Source organism: Phyllobates terribilis, unplaced genomic scaffold (assembly GCF_046119375.1).
Source record: "Phyllobates terribilis strain yellow unplaced genomic scaffold, ASM4611937v1 Scaffold_9__5_contigs__length_417890890, whole genome shotgun sequence".
Classification (NCBI taxonomy): Eukaryota; Metazoa; Chordata; class Amphibia; order Anura; family Dendrobatidae; genus Phyllobates; species Phyllobates terribilis.
This window is the reverse complement of record NW_027362769.1, coordinates 138,327,228-138,352,422: the sequence shown is the minus strand read 5'-3', so window position 1 is coordinate 138,352,422 and position 25,195 is coordinate 138,327,228. Positions and strand designations below refer to the sequence as shown.

Sequence of the window (25,195 nt, the reverse complement as noted above, 5' to 3'; positions counted from 1 at the left end):
GGCAATCTGGGCTACCGGTCGGGGCCCCGGGGGGTCCATGGACAGATTGCCCTCATTATAATATGTGCGGCGCCGCGGCACATACCGGCAGTCAGAGGCGGGGGGCCCCCGGACCGCTCCCTCAGCAGCGGCGCACAGCCGCTGCTTCTTCTTCGGCCGGGCCAGCACTGCACCTGTTAACTTCTCTGTGTGCTGGCCTGGTCGCGTCACTGCTAGGAGACACGGCCCTGTGCACGGCCGTGTCTGCTAGTGTGACGTCACGCACTGCTACTTACCACCGGAGAGGAGTTGGACGATGGGAGCCGAGGGATGGTGAGTGTGTGTTTGTGTGTGTGTGTGAGTGAGTGTGTGTGTGCAGATATCATTGTGTGATGTCTGTTTATATGTATTTTTGTGTTTCAAATGTGTTTATGCATGTATGTATATGTCTGTATATGTTTGTTTGTGTGTGCGTGACTGCATGCGGCCTCCCGCTGTCTCTGGTGAGCACCGTGCGGCCTCCCGCTGTCTCTGGGGGGGCGCTGTGTGGCCTCCCACTGTCTCTGAGGGGCGCCATGCGGCCTCCCGCTGTGTGTATATGGCGCCATGCGGCCCCCTGCTGTGTATAGATGGTGCCGTGGGGCCTCTTGCTGTGTATAGATAGCGCCGTGCGGCCCCCTGCTGTGTATAGATGGCTACGTGCGGCCTCCTGCTGTGCATAGATGGCACCGAGTGGCCTTCCGCAATGTATAGATGGCTATGTGTGGCCTCCCGCTGTGTATAGATGGCACCGTGCGGCCTCCTGCTGTGTATAGATGGCGTCATGCAGCCTCCTGCTGTGTACAGATGGCACCGTGCGGCCTGCCGCCATGCATAGATGGCGCCGTGTGGCCTCCTGCTCTGTATAGATGGCTACGTGCGGCCCCCTGCTGAGTATAGATGGCGCCGTGCGGCCCCCTGCAGTGTATAGATGGCGCCGTGCGGCCTCCTGCTGTGTATAGATGGCTACGTGCGGCCTCTCGCTGTGTATAGATGGCACCATGCAGCCTCCCGCTGTATGTAGATGGCACCGTTCGACCTCCCGCTGTGCTTAGATGGCTACGTGCGGCCCCCTGCTGTGAATAGATGGCTACGTGCGGCCTCCTGCTGTGTATAGATGGCTACGTGCGGCCTCCCGCTGTGTATAGATGGCTACGGGCGGCCTCCCGCTGTGTATAGATGGCACCATGCGGCCTTACTGCTGTGTATAGATGGCTACGTGCGGCCTCCTGCTGTGTATAGATGGCTACGTGCAGCCTCACGCTGTGTATAGATGGCTATGTGCGGCCTCCCGCTGTGTATAGATGGCTACGTGGGGCCTCCCGCTGTGTATAGATGGCTACGTGCGGTCTCCCGCTGTGTATAGATGGCACCGTGCGGCCTCCTGCTGTGTATAGATGGCTCTATGTGGCCTCCCGCTGTGTATAGATGGCTACGTGTGGCCTCCCGCTGTGTATGGATGGCTACGTGTGACCACCCGCTGTGTATGGATGGCTACGTGCGACCTCCCGCTGTGTATAGATGGCTACGTGCGGCCTCCCACTTTGTATAGATGGCTATGTGGGGCCGCCCGCTGTGTATAGATGGCACCATGCGGCCTCCCGCTGTGTATAGATAGCTAAGTGCGGCCTCCCGCTGTGTATTGATGGCACCATGTGGCCTTCCGCTGTGTATAGATGGCTACGTGCGGCCTCCTGCTGTGTACAGATGGCACCGTGCGGCCTCCTGCTGTGTATAGATGGCACCATGCGGCCCCCTGCTGTGCATAGATGGCTACGTGCGCCTCCCTGCTGTGTATAGATGGCACCGTGCGGCCTCCCGCTGTGTATAGATGGCTACGTGCGGCCTCCCGCTGTGTATAGATGGCACCATGCGGCCTCACTGCTGTGTATAGATGGCTACGTGCGGCCTCCTGCTGTGTATAGATGGCTACGTGCGGCCTCACGCTGTGTATAGATGGCTACGTGCGGCCTCCCGCTGTGTATAGATGGCTACGTGCGGCCTCCCCCTGTGTATAGATGGCTACGTGTGGCCTCCCGCTGTGTATAGATGGCTACGTGCAGTCTCCCGCTGTGTATAGATGGCACCGTGCGGCCTCCTGCTGTGTATAGATGGCTCCATGTGGCCTCCCGCTGTGTATAGATGGCTACGTGCGGCCTCCCGCTGTGTATAGATGGCTACGTGCGGCCTCCCCCTGTGTATAGATGGCTACGTGTGGCCTCCCGCTGTGTATAGATGGCTACGTGCAGTCTCCCGCTGTGTATAGATGGCACCGTGCGGCCTCCTGCTGTGTATAGATGGCTCCATGTGGCCTCCCGCTGTGTATAGATGGCTATGTGCGGCCTCCCGCTGTGTATGGATGGCTACGTGTGACCTCCCGCTGTGTGTGGATGGCTACGTGCGACCTCCCGCTGTGTATAGATGGCTACGTGCGACATCCCGCTGTGTATAGATGGCTACGTGCGGCCCCCCGCTGTGTATGGATGGCTACGTGTGACCTCCCACTGTGTATATATGGCTACGTGTGGCCTCCCGCTGTGTATAGATGGCTACGTGCGGTCTCCCGCTGTGTATAGATGGCTGCGTGTGGCCTCCTGCTGTGTATAGATGGCTTAGCGCGGCCTCCCGCTGTGTATAGATGGCTACGTGCGGCCTCCGGCTGTGCATAGATGGCTACGTGCGGCCTCCCGCTGTGTATAGATGGCTACGTGCGGCCTCCCGCTGTGTATAGATGGCTACGTGCGGCCTCCCGCTGTGTATAGATGGCTGCGTGCTGCCTCCCGCTGTGTTTAGGTGGCTACGTGCGGCCTCCCGCGGTGTATAGATGGCTACGTGCGGCCTCCCGCTGTGTATAGATGACTACGTGCGGCCTCCCACTGTGTATAGATGGCTACGTGCGGCCTCCCGCTGTGTATAGATGGCTACGTGCGGCCTCCCGCTTTGTATAGATGGCTACGTGGGGCCTCCCGCTGTGTATAGATGGCACCGTGCGGCCTCCCGCTGTGTATAGATGGCTACGTGCGGCCTTCCGCTGTGTATAGATGGCTACGTGCGGTCCCCCGCTGTGTATAGATGGCACCGTGCGGCCTCCTGCTGTGTATAGATGGCTCCGTGTGGCCTCCCGCTGTGTATGGATGGCTACGTGCGACCTCCCGCTGTGTATAGATGGCTACGTGCGGCCTCCCACTTTGTATAGATGGCTATGTGGGGCCGCCCGCTGTGTATAGATGGCACCATGCGGCCTCCCGCTGTGTATAGATAGCTAAGTGCGGCCTCCCGCTGTGTATTGATGGCACCATGTGGCCTTCCGCTGTGTATAGATGGCTACGTGCGGCCTCCTGCTGTGTACAGATGGCACCGTGCGGCCTCCTGCTGTGTATAGATGGCACCATGCGGCCCCCTGCTGTGCATAGATGGCTACGTGCGCCTCCCTGCTGTGTATAGATGGCTACGTGCGGCCTCCCGCTGTGTATAGATGGCACCATGCGGCCTCACTGCTGTGTATAGATGGCTACGTGCGGCCTCCTGCTGTGTATAGATGGCTACGTGCGGCCTCACGCTGTGTATAGATGGCTACGTGCGGCCTCCCGCTGTGTATAGATGGCTACGTGCGGCCTCCCCCTGTGTATAGATGGCTACGTGTGGCCTCCCGCTGTGTATAGATGGCTACGTGCAGTCTCCCGCTGTGTATAGATGGCACCGTGCGGCCTCCTGCTGTGTATAGATGGCTCCATGTGGCCTCCTGCTGTGTATAGATGGCTCCATGTGGCCTCCCGCTGTGTATAGATGGCTATGTGCGGCCTCCCGCTGTGTATGGATGGCTACGTGTGACCTCCCGCTGTGTGTGGATGGCTACGTGCGACCTCCCGCTGTGTATAGATGGCTACGTGCGACATCCCGCTGTGTATAGATGGCTACGTGCGGCCCCCCGCTGTTTATGGATGGCTACGTGTGACCTCCCACTGTGTATATATGGCTACGTGTGGCCTACCGCTGTGTATAGATGGCTACGTGCGGTCTCACGCTGTGTATAGATGGCTGCGTGTGGCCTCCTGCTGTGTATAGATGGCTTAGCGCGGCCTCCCGCTGTGTATAGATGGCTACGTGCGGCCTCCGGCTGTGCATAGATGGCTACGTGCGGCCTCCCGCTGTGTATAGATGGCTACGTGCGGCCTCCCGCTGTGTATAGATGGCTACGTGCGGCCTCCCGCTGTGTATAGATGGCTGCGTGCTGCCTCCCGCTGTGTTTAGGTGGCTACGTGCGGCCTCCCGCGGTGTATAGATGGCTACGTGTGACCTCCCACTGTGTATATATGGCTACGTGCGGCCTCCCGCTGTGTATAGATGGCTACGTGCGGCCTCCGGCTGTGCATAGATGGCTACGTGCGGCCTCCCGCTGTGTATAGATGGCTACGTGCGGCCTCCCGCTGTGTATAGATGGCTATGTGCGGCCTCCCGCTGTGTATAGATGGATGCGTGCTGCCTCCCGCTGTGTTTAGGTGGCTAGGTGCGGCCTCCCGCGGTGTATAGATGGCTACGTGCGGCCTCCCGCTGTGTATAGATGGCTACGTGCGGCCTCCTACTGTGTATAGATGGCTACGTGCGGCCTCCCGCTGTGTATAGATGGCTACGTGCGGCCTCCCGCTTTGTATAGATGGCTACGTGGGGCCTCCCGCTGTGTATAGATGGCACCGTGCGGCCTCCCGCTGTGTATAGATGGCTACGTGCGGCCTTCCGCTGTGTATAGATGGCTACGTGCGGTCTCCCGCTGTGTATAGATGGCACCGTGCGGCCTCCTGCTGTGTATAGATGGCTCCGTGTGGCCTCCCGCTGTGTATAGATGGCTACGTGTGGCCTCCCGCTGTGTATGGATGGCTACGTGTGACCACCAGCTGTGTATGGATGGCTACGTGCGACCTCCCGCTGTGTATAGATGGCTACGTGCGGCCTCCCACTTTGTATAGATGGCTATGTGGGGCCGCCCGCTGTGTATAGATGGCACCATGCGGCCTCCCGCTGTGTATAGATAGCTAAGTGCGGCCTCCCGCTGTGTATTGATGGCACCATGTGGCCTTCCGCTGTGTATAGATGGCTACGTGCGGCCTCCTGCTGTGTACAGATGGCACCGTGCGGCCTCCTGCTGTGTATAGATGGCACCATGCGGCCCCCTGCTGTGCATAGATGGCTACGTGCGCCTCCCTGCTGTGTATAGATGGCACCATGCGGCCTCCCGCTGTGTATAGATGGCTACGTGCGGCCTCCCGCTGTGTATAGATGGCACCATGCGGCCTCACTGCTGTGTACAGATGGCTACGTGCGGCCTCCTGCTGTGTATAGATGGCTACGTGCGGTCTCACGCTGTGTATAGATGGCTACGTGCGGCCTCCCGCTGTGTATAGATGGCTACGTGCGGCCTCCCCCTGTGTATAGATGGCTACGTGTGGCCTCCCGCTGTGTATAGGTGGCTACGTGCAGTCTCCCGCTGTGTATAGATGGCACCGTGCGGCCTCCTGCTGTGTATAGATGGCTCCATGTGGCCTCCTGCTGTGTATAGATGGCTCCATGTGGCCTCCCGCTGTGTATAGATGGCTATGTGCGGCCTCCCGCTGTGTATGGATGGCTACGTGTGACCTCCCGCTGTGTGTGGATGGCTACGTGCGACCTCCCGCTGTGTATAGATGGCTACGTGCGACATCCCGCTGTGTATAGATGGCTACGTGCGGCCCCCCGCTGTTTATGGATGGCTACGTGTGACCTCCCACTGTGTATATATGGCTACGTGTGGCCTACCGCTGTGTATAGATGGCTACGTGCGGTCTCCCGCTGTGTATAGATGGCTGCGTGTGGCCTCCTGCTGTGTATAGATGGCTTAGCGCGGCCTCCCGCTGTGTATAGACGGCTACGTGCGGCCTCCGGCTGTGCATAGATGGCTACGTGCGGCCTCCCACTGTGTATAGATGGCTACGTGCGGCCTCCCGCTGTGTATAGATGGCTACGTGCGGCCTCCCGCTGTGTTTAGGTGGCTACGTGCGGCCTCCCGCTGTGTATAGATGGCTACGTGCGGCCTCCCACTGTGTATAGATGGCTACGTGCGGCCTCCCGCTGTGTATAGATGGCTACGTGCGGCCTCCCGCTTTGTATAGATGGCTACGTGGGGCCTCCCGCTGTGTATAGATGGCTACGTGTGGTCTCCCGCTGTGTATAGATGGCACCGTGTGGCCTCCCGCTGTATATAGATGGCTACGTGTGGCCTCCCGCTGTGTATAGATGACACCATGTGGCCTTCCGCTGTGTATAGATGGCTACATGCGGCCTCCTGCTGTGTATAGATGGCACCGTGCGGCCTCCCGCTGTGTATAGATGGCTACGTGCGGCCTCCCGCTGTGTATAGATGGCTACGTGCGGCCTCCCGCTGTGTATAGATGGCACCATGCGGCCTCACTGCTGTGTATAGATGGCTACGTGCGGCCTCCTGCTGTGTATAGATGGCTACGTGCGGCCTCACGCTGTGTATAGATGGCTACGTGTGGCCTCCCGCTATGTATAGATGGCTACGTGCGGCCTCCCGCTGTGTATAGATGGCTACGTGCGGCCTCCCGCTGTGTATAGATGGCTACGTGTGACCTCCCGCTGTGTATATATGGCTACGTGCGACCTCCCGCTGTGTATAGATGGCTACGTGTGGTCTCCCACTGTGTATAGATGGCTGCATGCTGCCTCCCGCTATGTTTATATGGCTACGTGCGGCCTCCCGCTGTGTATAGCCTACGTGCGGCCTCCCGCTGTGCATAGATGGCTTCATGCAGCCTCCAGCTGTGTATAGATGGCTATGTGCGGCCTCCCGCTGTGTATTGATGGCACCATGTGGCCTTCCGCTGTGTATAGATGGCTACGTGCGGCCTCCTGCTGTGTACAGATGGCACCGTGCGGCCTCCTGCTGTGTATAGATGGCACCATGCGGCCCCCTGCTGTGCATAGATGGCTACGTGCGCCTCCCTGCTGTGTATAGATGGCACCATGCGGCCTCCCGCTGTGTATAGATGGCTACGTGCGGCCTCCCGCTGTGTATAGATGGCACCATGCGGCCTCACTGCTGTGTACAGATGGCTACGTGCGGCCTCCTGCTGTGTATAGATGGCTACGTGCGGTCTCACGCTGTGTATAGATGGCTACGTGCGGCCTCCCGCTGTGTATAGATGGCTACGTGCGGCCTCCCCCTGTGTATAGATGGCTACGTGTGGCCTCCCGCTGTGTATAGATGGCTACGTGCAGTCTCCCGCTGTGTATAGATGGCACCGTGCGGCCTCCTGCTGTGTATAGATGGCTCCATGTGGCCTCCTGCTGTGTATAGATGGCTCCATGTGGCCTCCCGCTGTGTATAGATGGCTATGTGCGGCCTCCCGCTGTGTATGGATGGCTACGTGTGACCTCCCGCTGTGTGTGGATGGCTACGTGCGACCTCCCGCTGTGTATAGATGGCTACGTGCGACATCCCGCTGTGTATAGATGGCTACGTGCGGCCCCCCGCTGTTTATGGATGGCTACGTGTGACCTCCCACTGTGTATATATGGCTACGTGTGGCCTACCGCTGTGTATAGATGGCTACGTGCGGTCTCCCGCTGTGTATAGATGGCTGCGTGTGGCCTCCTGCTGTGTATAGATGGCTTAGCGCGGCCTCCCGCTGTGTATAGACGGCTACGTGCGGCCTCCGGCTGTGCATAGATGGCTACGTGCGGCCTCCCACTGTGTATAGATGGCTATGTGCGGCCTCCCGCTGTGTATAGATGGCTACGTGCGGCCTCCCGCTGTGTTTAGGTGGCTACGTGCGGCCTCCCGCTGTGTATAGATGGCTACGTGCGGCCTCCCACTGTGTATAGATGGCTACGTGCGGCCTCCCGCTGTGTATAGATGGCTACGTGCGGCCTCCCGCTTTGTATAGATGGCTACGTGGGGCCTCCCGCTGTGTATAGATGGCTACGTGTGGTCTCCCGCTGTGTATAGATGGCACCGTGTGGCCTCCCGCTGTATATAGATGGCTACGTGTGGCCTCCCGCTGTGTATAGATGACACCATGTGGCCTTCCGCTGTGTATAGATGGCTACATGCGGCCTCCTGCTGTGTATAGATGGCACCGTGCGGCCTCCCGCTGTGTATAGATGGCTACGTGCGGCCTCCCGCTGTGTATAGATGGCTACGTGCGGCCTCCCGCTGTGTATAGATGGCACCATGCGGCCTCACTGCTGTGTATAGATGGCTACGTGCGGCCTCCTGCTGTGTATAGATGTCTACGTGCGGCCTCACGCTGTGTATAGATGGCTACGTGTGGCCTCCCGCTATGTATAGATGGCTACGTGCGGCCTCCCGCTGTGTATAGATGGCTACGTGCGGCCTCCCGCTGTGTATAGATGGCTACGTGTGACCTCCCGCTATGTATATATGGCTACGTGCGACCTCCCGCTGTGTATAGATGGCTACGTGTGGTCTCCCACTGTGTATAGATGGCTGCATGCTGCCTCCCGCTGTGTTTAGATGGCTACGTGCGGCCTCCCGCTGTGTATAGCCTACGTGCGGCCTCCCGCTGTGCATAGATGGCTTCATGCGGCCTCCAGCTGTGTATAGATGGCTATGTGCGGCCTCCCGCTGTGTATAGATGGCACCATGTGGCCTTCCGCTGTGTATAGATGGCTACGTGCGGCCTCCTGCTGTGTATAGATGGCACCGTGCGGCCTCCTGCTGTGTATAGATGGCAACGTGCGGCCCCCTGCTGTGTATAGATGGCTACGTGCGCCTCCCTGCTGTGTACAGATGGCACCGTGCGGCCTCCCGCTGTGTATAGATGGCTACGTGCGGCCTCCCGCTGTGTATGGATGGCACCATGCGGCCTCACTGCTGTGTATAGATGGCTACGTGCGGCCTCCTGCTGTGTATAGATGGCTACGTGCGGCCTCACGCTGTGTATAGATGGCTACGTGCGGCCTCCCGCTGTGTATAGATGGCTACGTGCGGCCTCCCGCTGTGTATAGATGGCACCATGCGGCCTCACTGCTGTGCATAGATGGCTACGTGCGGCCTCCCGCTGTGTATAGATGGCTACGTGCAGCCTCCCGCTGTGTATGGATGGCTACGTGTGACCTCCCGCTGTGTATAGATGGCTACGTGTGGTCTCCCGCTGTGTATAGATGGCTGCGTGCTGCCTCCCGCTGTGTTTAGGTGGCTAGGTGCGGCCTCCCGCGGTGTATAGATGGCTACGTGCGGCCTCCCGCTGTGTATAGATGGCTATGTGCGGCCTCCCACTGTGTATAGATGGCTACGTGCGGCCTCCCGCTGTGTATAGATGGCTACGTGTGGCCTCCCGCTTTGTATAGATGGCTATGTGGGGCCTCCCGCTGTGTATAGATGGCTACGTGCGGTCTCCCGCTGTGTATAGATGGCACCGTGTGGCCTCCCGCTGTGTATAGATGGCTACGTGTGGCCTCCCGCTGTGTATAGATGACACCATGTGGCCTTCCGCTGTGTATAGATGGCTACATGCGGCCTCCTGCTGTGTATAGATGGCACCGTGCGGCCTCCCGCTGTGTATAGATGGCTATGTGCGGCCTCCCGCTGTGTATAGATGGCACCATGCGGCCTTCCGCTGTGTATAGATGGCTACATGCGGCCTCCTGCTGTGTTTAGATGGCTACGTGCGGCCTCCTGCTGTGTATGGGAGGATTGTGGCAGCTCATATTTTGAGTAGGGTCTCATACTGTATATAGTGGATGTCAGCATACTTAATTGTGCTCAATATTAAGTCATACAATTATTGTTAAAAAAAAATATTATAATTAATATATTAATATTGTGCCAAATTAATTTCACGTGAACTATCACATGATCTATCACAGGGGATCATGTGACATGTCATGTGATACATCAGGTGTGTGTGTGGGGGGGGGGGGGGGGCAGTGCCTTATAAACTGCCCGGGGCCCTTGCTACTCTTAATCCACCCCTGCCTGCGGTGGTAGGAGGAAGACACAAGTGAGACGGGCCATCACTTCCTACACCAATGTACGGAAAAGGGGTTGGCCTGGGCAAGAACAACAGGCGGCTGGGGCAAAGGTGGCTCAGCGTTCCTTGATAGACTTTGTTAGGAGGACTTGTGGCTTAGTTGAAATACCCAGTGACTCCTACTAGGGCCATTGTGTGTAAAGAGGAGCTAGTGTAGCAGCTCTCCCAAGAACGGGTGAACCACTCCTGACGAAGGGACAGTAGTATAATCCTTTAAAAGACTGACGAAGGGACAGTAGTATAATCATTTAAGAGACTTCTCTGATTATTTTGATTTAACTGTAAGACTCGTTGAATGTTTTTGCATTGTATAATCCACTTGTGTTTGTGCCATTTTCTGTGGTTAAACTGCTTCCCCAGTTCCACATCTTCCCGCAATACCAGAAGCAATAAATAGTTTTGTTGACTTTTCCGCCTTGTGATCGTCTGTGTATTTGCCTCCGGTCACCTGCTTCCACATACATCAACTAATAACTGTGTGCGGTTTTGTAAATACATAAACTTTTCATTTGACATGCCGTATGTTTTTGACCTGTGGTTAGAGTTTAGGTCCACCTCCGGCGGTGGACGCACATGCTCAGTAGCTTCCCTGCTCTGTTCCTGTTCATGCCATGATAGGAGAACTGCCGCATGTGATGCTGATGTATCAAGTGGAGACAAGAGAGGAGGATAGATAGATAGATAGATAGATAGATAGATAGATAGATAGATAGATAGATAATAGATAGAGATAGATAGATAGATAGATAGATAGATAGATAGAGATAGAGAGATGGATGGATAGAGAGATAGATAGATAGATAGATAGATAGATAGATAGATAGATAGATAGATATTAGATAGATAGATAGAGATAGTAGATAGATGGATGGATAGAGAGATAGATAGATAGATAGATAGATAGATAGATAGATAGATAGATAGATAGATAGATAGATAGATAGATAGATAGATAGATTAGTGGGATTGTTGAGGATGTGTACAAGGGACTAGTTTTCTGCAGGTCTCATGGGAAAGTCTGTATCTTCCTGGTCTCATGGGAGAAGCTACAACCCGCCTGCAGGTACTGAAGAGACCAAAACTACAGAGGAGTGAGTGAAGAGGCTAAAAGTGGTTTACATTACATTGCAGAGTGGTGGTATTAGTATTGGTATGGTTAAAAAATGATTGTAATTTGCTACAGAGATTTTTCATTTATTTTTCAATTTGTGGGATACCCCCTTTAAGAGCTCAGTTACAAATAAATCATGTTTAAATAAGCAACAACAGGGATTTAGCTTCCATTATTGGTATTTAATATACATCTCTTTCACAGAGTTAATATTAACCCTAAGTCTGGGTGTCTGAGATCCATGACAATAGCTACAATGAGGGTCCCTCTTGCATGTGAACGCTCCTTTATAGGGGACATCAAATCACTAGCGGTCCACGGATGAGACCCTACTGATCACTAAAACTCAGGTCCCGATTCAGTGGTGCAGTGAGGAGAAGATGTAGTGGAGTGGTGGTCACTGGTTTGGTATGCGATAAGTCCTACTTTGTGACACTACTCTATTAAAACTCCTCCCAATCACCTATCCTGTTAATAATGATAAATTACTCTTTGTGGGAAAACCCCTTAAAAGACGGTAGGTATACCTAAATAATAAACTAATGAATAAAAATAACTCCGTGCAAAGAAAAGAGCGACAGCCCCTTGTTTCAGTCCATGATAGAGTCCCAGGATCAGGATCTTGCCCCGTGCCGCTTTCTGACATGTGTTTACAGCATGTAAGAAGGTTGAAAAATGTTCACAAATGCGTACGTATGCTTTACTATCACTAAAAAAACAGAAACAAAACATAAAGTGACTTCAGACTTTCGTGCCAAACCTTGACAACCCCTTTAATAATTACTTCAGCCTATAGTGCCACCTAGTGGTCAGCACAGAAAGTAAATCTATCAGCATGTGCAGACAGCAGAGGTTTTCTTTTCTTATTTTTTTAAGGAGCTCATACTCATTCCATTCTGCTTAATGTTCCCAATTTTCTCCTTTGGCATCTGTACTGTGAGAAGATTGGATTCGAGTTTTTGGTTGTCCTGTAGTATCTGGATTTCTGCATCAAATATAACAATTAGTATTTTTTCACAAAAATAGAGATAATGAAACAAACTATACTGATTATATAACTAATCAGTGGTCTATAAGTACTGTATGTAATAATAATACCTTTATCAGTAGTACCATTGTGAATTGTATGTATGGGAAGACCCGGACCTATAAAATAAATCAAATTAATTATTTATTTTTCTAATATAATTATTTTCAATATCACGTATTATAGGGGACAGTTCCAAGCTCTCACCGTAGCAGCTCAGGGAGTAGTACTTAGCATTGGTGCTCAATTTGGCATAATAATACTGGCAGCGCTCCTTCCTTAAAGTGCAGGTAAGACATTGCTTTTCTCGAAGTTCGCCTTGGAGTGAGATTCTGCAATGAAATTTACACTTTTGTACTTCATTAACCCTTTCAGTGAGCACGCTCGGGTGCTCGCCCAGTATTTTGGCGTGCTCGGCTTTTCATTCATTGTCGTCGCGCCTGCAAGTGTCACGGCTGTTAGACAGCTGTGACACATGTAATGATAGCCTGTTCGCCATTTCGTATTAAAAAATACTCCTTAAAGGGGTTGATTTTAACATTGATGGCCTATCCTTAGGATAGGCCATCAATGCCTGATCGGTGGAGATACGACACCCGGCACCCCCACCAATCAGCTGTTCCCGGTGTCGGCCGGAACTGACCAGTTACATAGCTGCACAACAAAGCTTTGTCCACGGAATAGCAGCCACAGCTGGGTACTGCACATCCGCCTCCTATTGATTTGAATAGGGGGGGGATGTGCAGTGCCAGCTGTGGCCACTATACAGTCGATGGAGCTGTGCTGTGTAGCTCCAGAACTGAGCAGTTCCTGCCGACAGCGGGAACAACTGATCGGCGGGGGTGCCGGGTGTCGTACACCCACCGATCAGACATTGTTGGCCTATCCCATGGATAGGCCATCAATGTTAAAACCCCGACGGATCGATGAATCTGGCAAGCTTCAGTGCGCTATGAGCAGGCTCTAAAGCATAGATTTACCTAGATAACCGGACACTCTGCGGCCACCACGTGGCGGGCAACCTAGTCAACAAGCTGCACGCTATAAAATTAAAAATCCCTTTATTTTTAAGAATGAAGAGGATTTTTAATATAAGGCACAGTAAACTGCAAAGTTGGCTGTTTGTAATGAAGCAAATCCTGGGTATAAAATCTCAGCACTGGTGAAGATATTACCGATAAACATTTCTCCTTCCCGGAAATCCTTCAAATTCATTACTCGTGTAATATCTGTAAGGCAAACAAACTTGTTAATTTGATATTTACAATACCAGGGGGGCAGACAAAGTCTCCATGACAGTAACATTATATCTTCAGTAACTACAGAAAAATTCCATAAATCTGACATTACCAAGGATCAGGAAAAGATTGGATTATTAAATATTCCATGTTCTTAAAGGGAACTGATCACCAGAAAAAACACTATTAACTTGCAGATATAGGTTTAATCTACAAGTTAATAGTATCCTTAACCTGCCCGGCGCCTGCACTTAGTTGATGTCACGGGTGTGTCAGAAGTGACAGACAGTCGTCCTGCAGTGGGTTGCAGGAGATCTCAACGTTTGGCATTGCAGACACCATCTTAGAGACTGTCTCTAGGACCCAGCGGCTACCTTCCTCTGGTTAATTAACACCCTGGCCTGGGAGTAAAAAATACCTGCTGTGTTCCAGAGGGAGGTGCTGGCGATATTCATTACTCCTTGTGAAGCAGTACTGCATCTTCTCTGGAACTTGGGGACTTGTGCGCATTTGTCTGGAGTCGTCTAAAGCTAAGCAATTTCCCCCTGTTTGTCCTCCCTTGTTGTCTTTAGTGTTCAGTGGGGATTGACTAGTGCTCATCTCACTTCCCTAGCCTTAGCTAAACGCCAGGGAAAGACAGGGCGAGGAACGCGTGCAGCGATTGGTGAAGAGCCAATATAGGGAGGTTACGGGAGACAGGATGATATTCTATCACCCAGGAGGTCTCCACTCCCCCCTTTCCCTAGAGTCTGGGCTTCCTTTCCCTCTTCCCTTTGTGTTGCACTAAGTCTTTCCCACACCTTGCGTGACAGCCGAACGCTGTGGGGAGAAAATTAACTTTATTCCCCCGTAGCATTTGGTTTTCAGTCACGGGGGTGGCATCGGTGCTTGTTCAGTCACCGCTACCATGACTGAAACCGGAACACTGTAGGGGGGGAGTTAATTTTCACCCCACAGCATTCGATGCAGGGCAAATTAATAACGCTATTGACCTGCAGATTAACCCCATATCTGCAGGTTAATAGAGTTTTTCTGGTGACAGGTTCCCTTTAAATAGTCGATAAAAATTATGTAAAATTATGACAAAGCCTTAGAAGCTATTAGAAGTGTTTCATTGTCATTGTCATTCATTTATCTTGACCCCTCTCCTCCTTCTACTCTTTCTTATCAAGTCTTTTTCTGCTAGTTTAAAGGTCTAGAATATCTTGGCTTTCCATTAGATATATAGGGGTTGTATATTGGATGAAATATACTGTATAAAATAATCTTTTAGATTTTGCAAAACATCACAATTTTTCAAGTGAAATCATTAACTTTTGTGTGTAGCTATAGAAGTTATATACTTGTTATGGCGCCCCCTGGTGTTTTCTTGATTCCCTCCCAGTAAATCCACACAATGTATCCAGTAATGTATTCAGTGCCGGTGGTCACACATGGTCAGTAGCTCAGTCTTATCGCCTGAACCATCTTGTAGAATTATTCCAAAAATTGTTATGTTTTGTCTGATCTGAAAAATATAAATATATTTTTGGGGAGGGGGGGGCGCGTCAAAACTACAAGGATTTCAGGATTAGTAGATGCTGGATTAAAGGGGGTGTCCACTACTCTGACAAACACTGCTGAATCACTATATTTGCCCACCAGATAAATAATAATAGATAAAACTTATACTCACCTCCCCCGAGGTTCACGTGACATTGTATTATGTCAAGCAATCCCTGTGGCCAATTAACGCTGACTTCACTCTCCCTCCTTTGAAAAAATCAAGACATCTATAGGAAGTGAGAGAGTAGCCACAGCTGTCACTTCCTCTGGGTGACAATTACTTCCATAGGACAGGAGAGTGAAGCCAACGCTGACTGGCAATCAACAATGTCACGCGATCCCCAGGGGTGGCAGTGCCGACACTGCTGCAACGTCGTCAGGACAGGAGGGGAGTATAAGTATTATTATTATCCCTGGAACATAGGAATTCAGAAGGGGCTGTCCAAGTAGTGAGAGACTCTTTTACGGGAATTATAATGTATAAAGATGAATACAGTGACCTATAGAAGAAATAATCACACACTTACATAGCTTTGTCTGTAACATACAGTATATAAACTGCTTCCCAGCGTCCTTTTGTAATTTGGACTGCATTAGCCTAAGAGGAAATAAAAGTAAACTATAAAGTAAGAATAGATAGGAAAATAGGAAATCCTACTGCAATGTTATATAAACCTCGGAAATGTTTTAATCCAAAAATAATATCAAAATAAAGAATATTGCAAACTATATTTTTTTAAAAGAGTATCTATCCACCCAAACTGAGAATATAAACTAAGTACATAGTCTTGTAAGGTATAGGCCCGTATAAAAATGTTACTTTTAGTCTTCTAATCATTGCCTCCATTATGCAGAAACTGTAGTTTAATCAAACAAGCTTATTATGGTGCTCAGTGCACCCTAGGTGTGGCTAAGAGTCTCAGGCCACAGTTCTCCCATTAGTTTTGCAAGCCCCATCTTTGCTTACTGGTGATTGACAGCACTGGCTTGCCTAAAGGCAAGCAGTATCTGCAGAAAAAGCTCAGACAATCAGCGCTGTCAATCACCACTGAAGGAGGGAGGGGCATGCAAAACCACAGGGAGGAGCATTGCACTGTGCTGTTTGGTCCCACCAAGGGTGCACTAAGCCCCCTAATTAGTATATTTGTTAAATTTCAGTTTTTCCAGAATGGAGGAATTTAGGGCTGTCATTGAGTGGTATGAATTCTGGTAATGATTAGGTAGTGTCACCTACCATGGTGTCATTGACATAATGGATATGTTTATAGCCGTCCCGGTCACTGAGGATTTGGTAGTAGGACATACTATCTGATGTAAAAACTGGGAGAGAGGGGAAGAACTGGAAAAAAAATATGAAAATGGTGAAATACAGCAAAATAAAAGCATTATAACAATAGTAAATAACAGATGCAGTCTGCAGATTAAAACTGAGTGGAGATCTCTAACAAGGGAGTAATGAACTCCATATTGGTTGTTCCTCAAATTTTCCAAAATCCAGCATAACTAAGAAATAGGACATTTCATTGAATCATTGCATAGAGTTTATACACTGAACTCTAATAAATCTGTATGCAGCCAGCGATTTAGCTCCCCGCGGTGATGACAGCAGGCCATTAGATGTGTATGAATTTAAGGGAATCTGTTACCGGTTTTTGCCACCTAAGAACAGCATGAAGTAGCGACAGAGACCCTGATTCCAGTGATGTGTCACTTACTGGGCTGCTTCCTGTAGTTTTGATAAAATCACTATTTTATCAGCAGGAGATTATCACTAGAGGACCAGTAAACCTGCTGCCCTGTAGTCCTCCCATTGTATAACCATGTCCCCAAATCTGATTGGCAGATTTATGTGTACATTGTGCATAGGCCAATCAGTGGTGTGAGTGGGGTTATACAGGGCTCAGCTTTCAGAGAACTGTTAGAACTGCAGCAGAGAAATCAGGGGTTTTATCAAAACTACAACAACCAGCCCAGTAAGTGACACATTGCTGGAATCAGGGTTTGTGACCCTATATCATGCGGCTCTCAAATGGGGTAGCAAAACTTGGTGACACATTCCCTTTAAATGATTTGTCTATGATGTACTGTAAACATTTTTCTAAAACAAGTAATAGTTTAGATAAAAATACAATATATACTCTGCAGCTCACTGTCACAGGCTCTGCAAACACAGAAGCTACCATTTCCTCCCCTTCACCCTTTATGAGTCCTGACTGCCTGTAATGATAACAGAGAGGGTGGGAGTGGAAGAGCCCTGGTTTATATGTCACAGCAGCTTCAAAGAAGTGATAGGGAGGGGGTGTCAGACTTTACCAACTGTTAGTGGTAAAGCTTGGACTGAACCACCGTCAATACATGAATACAGTCGAGAACCACATCAGTACATGAATGCAGCGCCAGAATCATTGTCTATACATGAATGCAGCACCAGATCCACATCATTAATACATGAATGTAGCGCCCCACCATCAGTAAATAAAAGCAGCACCAGATCCACCGTCAATAAATGAATGCAGTGCCAGAACCACCATCAGTACATGAATACAGCACCAGACCAACCATCAGTACATGAATAAATCATTAAGCTTAGTACAGCGATCAATTGTAATATCAGGTCAGCCTCATATACAATTGTATTACATGCACCTACAACTCCCAGTATGTCCTGAACAATGGTAAGGAGACACTGGAAGTTGCTGCTACCAGTCATCATCAGACTGTGGACCATACAGGAACCACATGACAATGTAGTCAGTATCACAAATAAACATTTACACCCAGGTACCTTGTAGTCAACATCTTCTCTGATTGGAGTCTATACCTGTCCCTTAAGGCAATTAATCTTCGGCTCTTCATGGAGTGCTTACCAGTGCTCGAGTTGTGTCTGCTCCTCTGCGGCCCGGCGCGGGCAGCAGTGTGATGAGATCAGAAGCCTGCTGATGTCATCACACTGCTGCATGCCAAGGTCGTGACTGAAAGGCGCTCCCTCTGCCCCAGTAAGGTATTCGTGTGTAAAAGACATGAATACATTTGAATATGGGAAGAAGGGAGCGGCGTCTCGCAGGCAGCAAACCCCTTGGGGGGCTACATGCGGCCCGCGGGACTGTATCCAGAGCCCAAGTGGCCCAGTGGCCCAGCAGCCCAGATAGGGCAGATTGCCAGGATAGGCCTGTACTTTCCTATGCTCTGCTGGTCTATCAGTCCCTACTGATCTCTGTTTCATTTGGTTGCAGATTTCACATGTTGTATGTCTACATGACCGCTGCAGCCAGTAACAACCCTCAAAGTCTTGTCCTTGAGCAGCACGTCATTGATGACAACAGGGTCCCAAGCATATAAACCTAAAAGAAACATTGTCAATGCCAGAAGAATTGAGAAGTTACTGCATCACATGACTGGCCCAGGTGGAGGGAAATTGTGTCAGATACCATTTATAAAGTACTTTTTGTTATTAATGCATGCAGAAAACATTAAAACATTGTGTTGTCTGATTATCCTCAATTCCTAATGTTGGGGGATAAAGGATTGGGCATGTTGGAATTTAGCATGCCCGATCATTTGTTCTACCCCAGAGAAGAGTTGGCACAATCATGAGACATTGTTGTCGATTGATTGATGACGTGAAGGAGGTTGATTACTTTTGCCAAGCCTTTCATTTCGATGGTCACCTTCTAATGTTTCGTTTTCCCTGTAGTGTCACTGCAGAGATTTAGAAAACTTGTTAGCCCCTTATGTTGCAGAGGGGTCTTTGGGCGCCCTTAGCCACCAAGATCGGAGTCCTGGTACAGGTACTTCCGTGTACTTTATGTGTGCTTACAAAATCCGTGTACTTTACATTTCCATGTATTTGCACAATATAATCACACATAACAGATGTAGAATGTAAATGTTGAAGACATGCCCAGAACTATGTATGTATGTATGATATTTACTTTGATTTTATTTATTTATTTTTTTTCCTGATGGAATTAAGAAATCTAATTAGCTAATTATTCACAAAGCAAGGTAAAATTAGACATGAAACACAGGGTAACGCTTCCGAATTAGTTGTTGCTCTATATACATTTCCAAATGCTAGTAATTAGAAATACATATATTAGCATATATTATGTCATATCAAGGCAAGGAGCAATAATCTAGAATTATTTTAATAGGTCACAATTATATAGATGAGGTCTCATCTTTCCTTATTTCCAGAAGATTTTGTATTAAGATGCAATCGTCTTCCGCTTAAATAGCAAAATGAGTAAGTAAAACACAGATGTTCATTTAGTCGATGTGCTTGCATTCGCTGTAAAAAAAGTATCACGAGTCAAGACATTCCCAACGCCAAATGATCAATTTACTTGAACAAAGTGCATTCTAACGCGGCTATAATTAAGTTTATGTCTGTACGACCGTTCAAACAAGTCATTAGACTAGTATTTGCAAATTGCACTAATTAGTGTAAAAAAGTCCCCTCAGCACGTAGCGGTTACAAACAGACAGCAATTATCTTTGAATGACGAGTGGATTTATGAACGGAAAACTAACAATTGGCAGAGAAGAAAATATTGACGTTGACGGAAAAGGTATGCAGGACATGGCGGTATAAAAAATATATTAACATCCAATATGACATATGTGACTAATGACCATGTATGGCTAAAGGGGTGTTCCCATTTCGTACATTTATGGCATATCCATAGGGTATTGGATCAACATCTGTCTCATGAATACAAGTGCATGGTCACCCGTGATGAGGCCTCATTCTCGAGACAGATCGAGGTTATCATCCATTTAAAGCATATCCTATAGCACAGTCCTATAATATCAGGGCTGCTCCATGCAGTATCTTCTATGACTCTCTCATGGAGTACCACATCAGGGCCGGTGGCCACCTTCAGTAATATTCAGGAATGCACTGGTAAATGCCATTACAGTGGAGGTTTATTCATCATCATTGGGTCTTTTGGCCTTACCCCAGCTGTTTAAGCATCACTATCTTGGTTCCTTTTTTTTGGAAGTCTTTGTTGTTATTTATCGCTCTACGTTTCTGTACCTTCACCACCACTACAATAGGATTATCAGCGGGACTGATGGAGCTTGCACCGTGGCAGTACTTGTGTTCATTGTCCAGCCTCCAATCAATCACAGCTCTTGGCTAATCGCCTAGTGAGACAATCTGGAGATCTGGTAACCCGATCAGTCAGAGCATAGGGCGCTGTATATAAACCCTTAATTCACTATGTTGCATTGCCAAATAATAGTAATGGCTAACTTCAAGCATTTGGTGTAGCAAAAAGTTATAGCTGTGCTCAAAAGTTTACATACCCTGGCAGAATTTTTCCTTTCTTGTCCTTGTTTCAGAGAATATGAATGATAACAAAAAACTTTTTCTCCACTCATGGTTATTGGTTTGGTGAAGCCATTTATTGTCAAACTACTGTATTTTCTCTGTTTAAATCTTAATGACAACCAAAAACATCCAAATGACCCTGATCAAAAGTTCACATACCCTGGTGATTTTGGCCTGATAACATGCACAGAATTTGACACAAATGGGTTTGAATGGCTACTAAAGGTAACATCCTCACCTGTGACCTGTTTGGTTGTAATCAGTGTGTGTGCATAAAAGCTGAGTGCGTTTCTGGGATTCAGAAAGACTCTTGAATCTTTCATCCAGTCACTGATGTTTCTGGATTGTGAGTCATGGGGAAAGCAAAAGAATTGTCAACAGATCTACGGGAAAAGGTTGAAAAGTTGAACTGTATAACACAGGAAAGGGATACAAAAAAAAATATCCAAGGAATTGATAATGCCAGTCAGCAGTGTTCAAACTGTGATTAACAAATGGAAAATCAGCGGCTCTGCAAAAACCAAACCACGGTCAGGTAGACCAACAAAAATTTCGGCCACAACTGCCAGGAAAATTGTTCAGGTTGCAAAGAAAACCCCACAAATAACATCAGCTGAAATTCAGGACTCTCTGAAAACTAGCGGTGTGGCTGTTTCAAGATGCACAATAAGGAGGCACTTGAAGAAAAATGGGCTGTATGGTCGAGCCGCCAGAACAAAGCCATTACTGCACAAATGCCACAAAGTATCTTGCCTACAATACGCCAAACAGCACAGAGACAAGCCTCAAAACTTCTGGAACAAGGTAATTTGGAGTGATGAGACCAAAATTTTACTTTTTGGCCACAACCATAAACGTTACATTTGGAGAGAGGTCAACAAGGCCTATGATGAAAGGAACACCATTCCTACAGTAAAGCAGGTGGATCGCTGATGTTTTGGGGATGTGTGAGCTACAAAGGCACAGGAAACTTGGTAAAAGTTGAAGGAAAGATGAATGCAGAACGTTATCAGCAAATACTGGAGGCAAATTTGCACTCATCAGCCCGGAAACTGCGCATGGGACGTACTTGGACGTTCCAACATGACAACGATCCAAAACACAAGTCCAAGTCGACCTGTCATTGACTACAGCAGAACAAAGTGAAGGTTCTGGAGTGGCCGTCTCAGTCTCCTGACCTCAATATCATTGAGCCACTCTGGGGAGATCTCAAGGGCACAGTTTATGCTAGACAGCCCAGGAATTTACAGGAACTGGAGGCTTTTTGCCATGAAGAATGGGCAGCTTTACCATCTGAGAAAATAAAGAACCTCATCCACAACTACCACAAAAGACTTCAAGCTGTCATTGATGTTAGAGGGGGCAATACACGGTATTAAGAACTGGGGTATGTGAAATTTTGATCAGGGTCATTTGGATGTTTTAGGTTGTCATTAAGATTTAAAAAGAGAAAACAGTAGTTTGACAATAAATGGCTTCACATTTCAATAACCATGAGTGGAGAAAAATTTTTTTTGTTATCATTCATATTCTCTGAAACAAGGCCAAGAAAGCAAAAAATTCTGCCGGGTATGTAAACTTTTGAGCACAACTGTATGTTTTTAATCCCTGGTTTGTCTCCTAAGTCTGTTTTTGGATTGCCATCAGACTGTTTATGTCACAATTTGTATGCTTAGTGTGTCTTGGACGTGGTGACTGACAGCTCAGTTGTCCAATCTAGTGCAGGGGTGTGCTGAGCTGTTGGTATTTTGATGGACAGCTCAGCCATGAGTCTAGGAGGTGCTGAACTTGTTTCAGGTGTTCCCTGTACCAGGTGATTACCTAGCTACTTAACTGAGCTGTCAGTCCCAGATCTCTGCCAGACATAGCATCTGCTCAGTGGTTTGCCTAATATTTCTGTGCTCTGTTTATTGATCTATTGCTGCCTGACCTTGGACATCGTTCTGACCATCCATTTGCCTAGCCCTTTTGTTCTGATCTGCTATCTTCCTGGTATTCTGACCTCGGACCGTGATCTAACTTTGCCTTTGTTTTTCCCTTTAGTTTATTACCTGCTCTCTTGGTATCTGTCCCTGGAACATTTGACTACCCTGCCTCACGGTTTGTCTGTGAGTAGTGACTAGCGTCACAGTGTAATTACCCTTACTGATAACTGTACTGTTCCTACCTACAGTATTCTGCTGCTTGCCATGCTGGACTTGCTGTGCCTCTTCTAGTTTGTGTTGCATTGTTTCCCCTCACTGTGATGTTCATCCTCCCTTGTTGTGACACAATTCTGCATAGCCCCTGTATATTGCCTGGTTTGGCTCCTGAACACAATTTGCCAACAAGGTGTCAATGGCTGGTTGGTGACAAAGGTCATATCGCTATATAGGGGTTTAAGGAATAATTTGCTTTGCTCACTTCTGCATCGGGTGAGAGTGGCCAGTGACTTCACGTATACATATATCAAAGGTGCACAAAAACTGCCACTTGCACATACAATCTGGCAGAAATCTATAAATGTGACCTCAATTGCCCTGATCACCTCCCAATCCAAAAGTGAACAGAGTCGAATAATCCCTTAAAGTGTGAAGACCTGAGACCCCTGGCTTCACCGCACAGTTTATCAATTACCAAGAAAGCTACAGTCATTTCTCCATCATAACAGTTGTCCTTCTTTTTTCCCCTTTTTCCCCTTTTTTTTATTTCACCGCTGCAGTGGTATCACTAATTCATGTTCCCTGTCCCTAGTATTATACTTACCAGCCACTGTCTTTTGCTCTTCCGGGTGCCGCTCCGGTCCTGCTCTGCCATATTGTGACCGCAGCTTTTGACTGCCCGGAAGTCAGAGGTAACGATCACAAGCTCTCAATGTAAGTCTATGAGAACCTCGTTCTGGCCTCGTTCTGGCTCTCATAGACTTACACTGAGATGTGTCCTCCGGATCGGCCAGCAAACACTTGGAGCAACCCCGCAGGTAACAACTAGCAGAAGACGCCTAAAGCGGCATGGAGAACAGAAGCAGACAGCGACTGGTAAGTATTTCAGGAAACTCATATTAGTGATACCACTCTAGCGGTGAAATAAAACAAACAAATGCCGGAGTGGTGAGTTACTCCGTAGAAAAAAACGAATTTTTATAATTGATTCATAAAGTTATTGACACTTGATATACAACATGCCTGTATAGTGTGTATGTATATATATATATATATATATATATATATATATATATATATATATATATATATATATATATATATATATATATATATATATTGTAAAGATATTAAAGATACATACCACACCAATCCATCCCGTCTTACTTGCTTCAACATGTTGATGATTCTTGGGAGAGATCAAGAAAAAAATTAGCAATGTAGTAAATACATATATATACTGTAGTAGCGGTAGATATTTTAGTGCATTCTTCAGGCTAAAGTAAATAGATATGAGAAAGAAAGAAGGATGGAAAGAAAGAAAGAAGGATGGATGGATGGATGGAAAGAAAGAAAGAAAAAAAGGAAGAAGGAAAGAAAGAAATATGGATGAATGGATGGAAGAAAGAAGTATGGGTGGATGGAAAAAAAAAGAAAGAGATAAGGATGGATGGATGGATGGAAAGAAAAAGAAAGAAATAAAGATGGATGGATGAATGGATGGATGGAAAGAAAAAGAAAGAAATAAAGATGGATGGATGGAAAGAAATAATGATGGATGAATGGATGAAAAGAAAGAAGGATGGATGGAAGGAAAGAAAGAAAAAAGACAGGATGGATGAATGGATAAAAAGAAAGAAGGATGGATGGATGGCAAGAAAGAAAGAAAGATGGATGGATAGATAGAACGAAAGAAGGATGAATGGATGGATGGAAAGAAAGAAATGTGGATGCATGAATGGATGGAAGAAAGAAGGATGGATGGATGGAAAGAAGAATGGATGGAAAGAGAAAGAAAGATAGACAGATAGATGCATGGAAGGAAAGAAAGAAAGAAGGATGGATGGAAAGAAAGAAAGAAAGAAAGATGGCAAGATCATTTAGTTCATATACACATATACATATATATATATATATTCACATATTTATTTATGTGCTCATATATTAGGAACAAAGATAAAAGAACAGATTATTAAGACAGAGTTAATGAACTGATATATATATATATATACATTTAGAACCCCTGGCAAAAATTATGGAATCACTGCCCTCGGAGGATGTTCATTCAGTTGTTTAATGTTGTTGAAAAAAAGCAGATCACAGACATGGCACAAAACTAAAGTAATTTCAAATGGCAACTTTAGGGCTTTAAGAAACACTAAAAGAAATCAAGATTAAAAATATGGTACTCAGTAAGGGTAATATTTTTCAGACCAAGCAGAGGGGAAAAAATTATGGAATCACTCAATTCTGAGGAAAAAATTATGGAATCACCCTGTAAATTTTAATTTCCAAAACTAACACCTGCATCAAATTAGATCTGCTCGTTAGTCTGCATCTAAAAAGTAGTGATCACACCTTGGAGAGCTGTTGCACCAAGTGGACTGACATGAATCATGGCTCCAACAGGAGAGATGTCAATTGAAACAAAGGAGAGAATTATCAAACTCTTAAAAGAAGGTAAATCATCATGCAGTGTTGCAAAAGATGTTGGTTGTTCACAGTCAGCTGTGTCTAAAATCTAGACCAAATACAAACAACATGGGAAGGTTGTTAAAGGCAAACATACTGGTAGACCAAGGAAGACATCAAAGCGTCAAGACCGGAAACTTAAAGCAATATGTCTCCAAAACAGGAAATGCACAACAAAACAAATGAGGAATGAATGGGAGGAAACTGGAGTCAATGTCTGTGACCGAACTGTAAGAAACCGCCTAAAGGAAATGGG

At 47.9% G+C, this 25,195-nt stretch overlaps 1 protein-coding gene across 1 annotated transcript in view; it reads right to left on the bottom strand.

Moving 5' to 3' along the window:
* Positions 1–25,195, bottom strand: part of FAP (fibroblast activation protein alpha) — a 195,649-nt gene that overhangs the window by 73,492 nt on the left and 96,962 nt on the right. The window contains exons 12-18 of the mRNA XM_073647054.1: positions 23,612–23,656; positions 16,223–16,327; positions 15,516–15,586; positions 13,381–13,434; positions 12,413–12,537; positions 12,277–12,324; positions 12,065–12,163 (exon numbers count right to left, since the gene is read on the bottom strand). Of these exons, the coding sequence (XP_073503155.1) occupies positions 12,065–12,163; positions 12,277–12,324; positions 12,413–12,537; positions 13,381–13,434; positions 15,516–15,586; positions 16,223–16,327; positions 23,612–23,656 (547 nt within the window). The remainder of the gene's footprint in view (positions 1–12,064; positions 12,164–12,276; positions 12,325–12,412; positions 12,538–13,380; positions 13,435–15,515; positions 15,587–16,222; positions 16,328–23,611; positions 23,657–25,195) is intronic.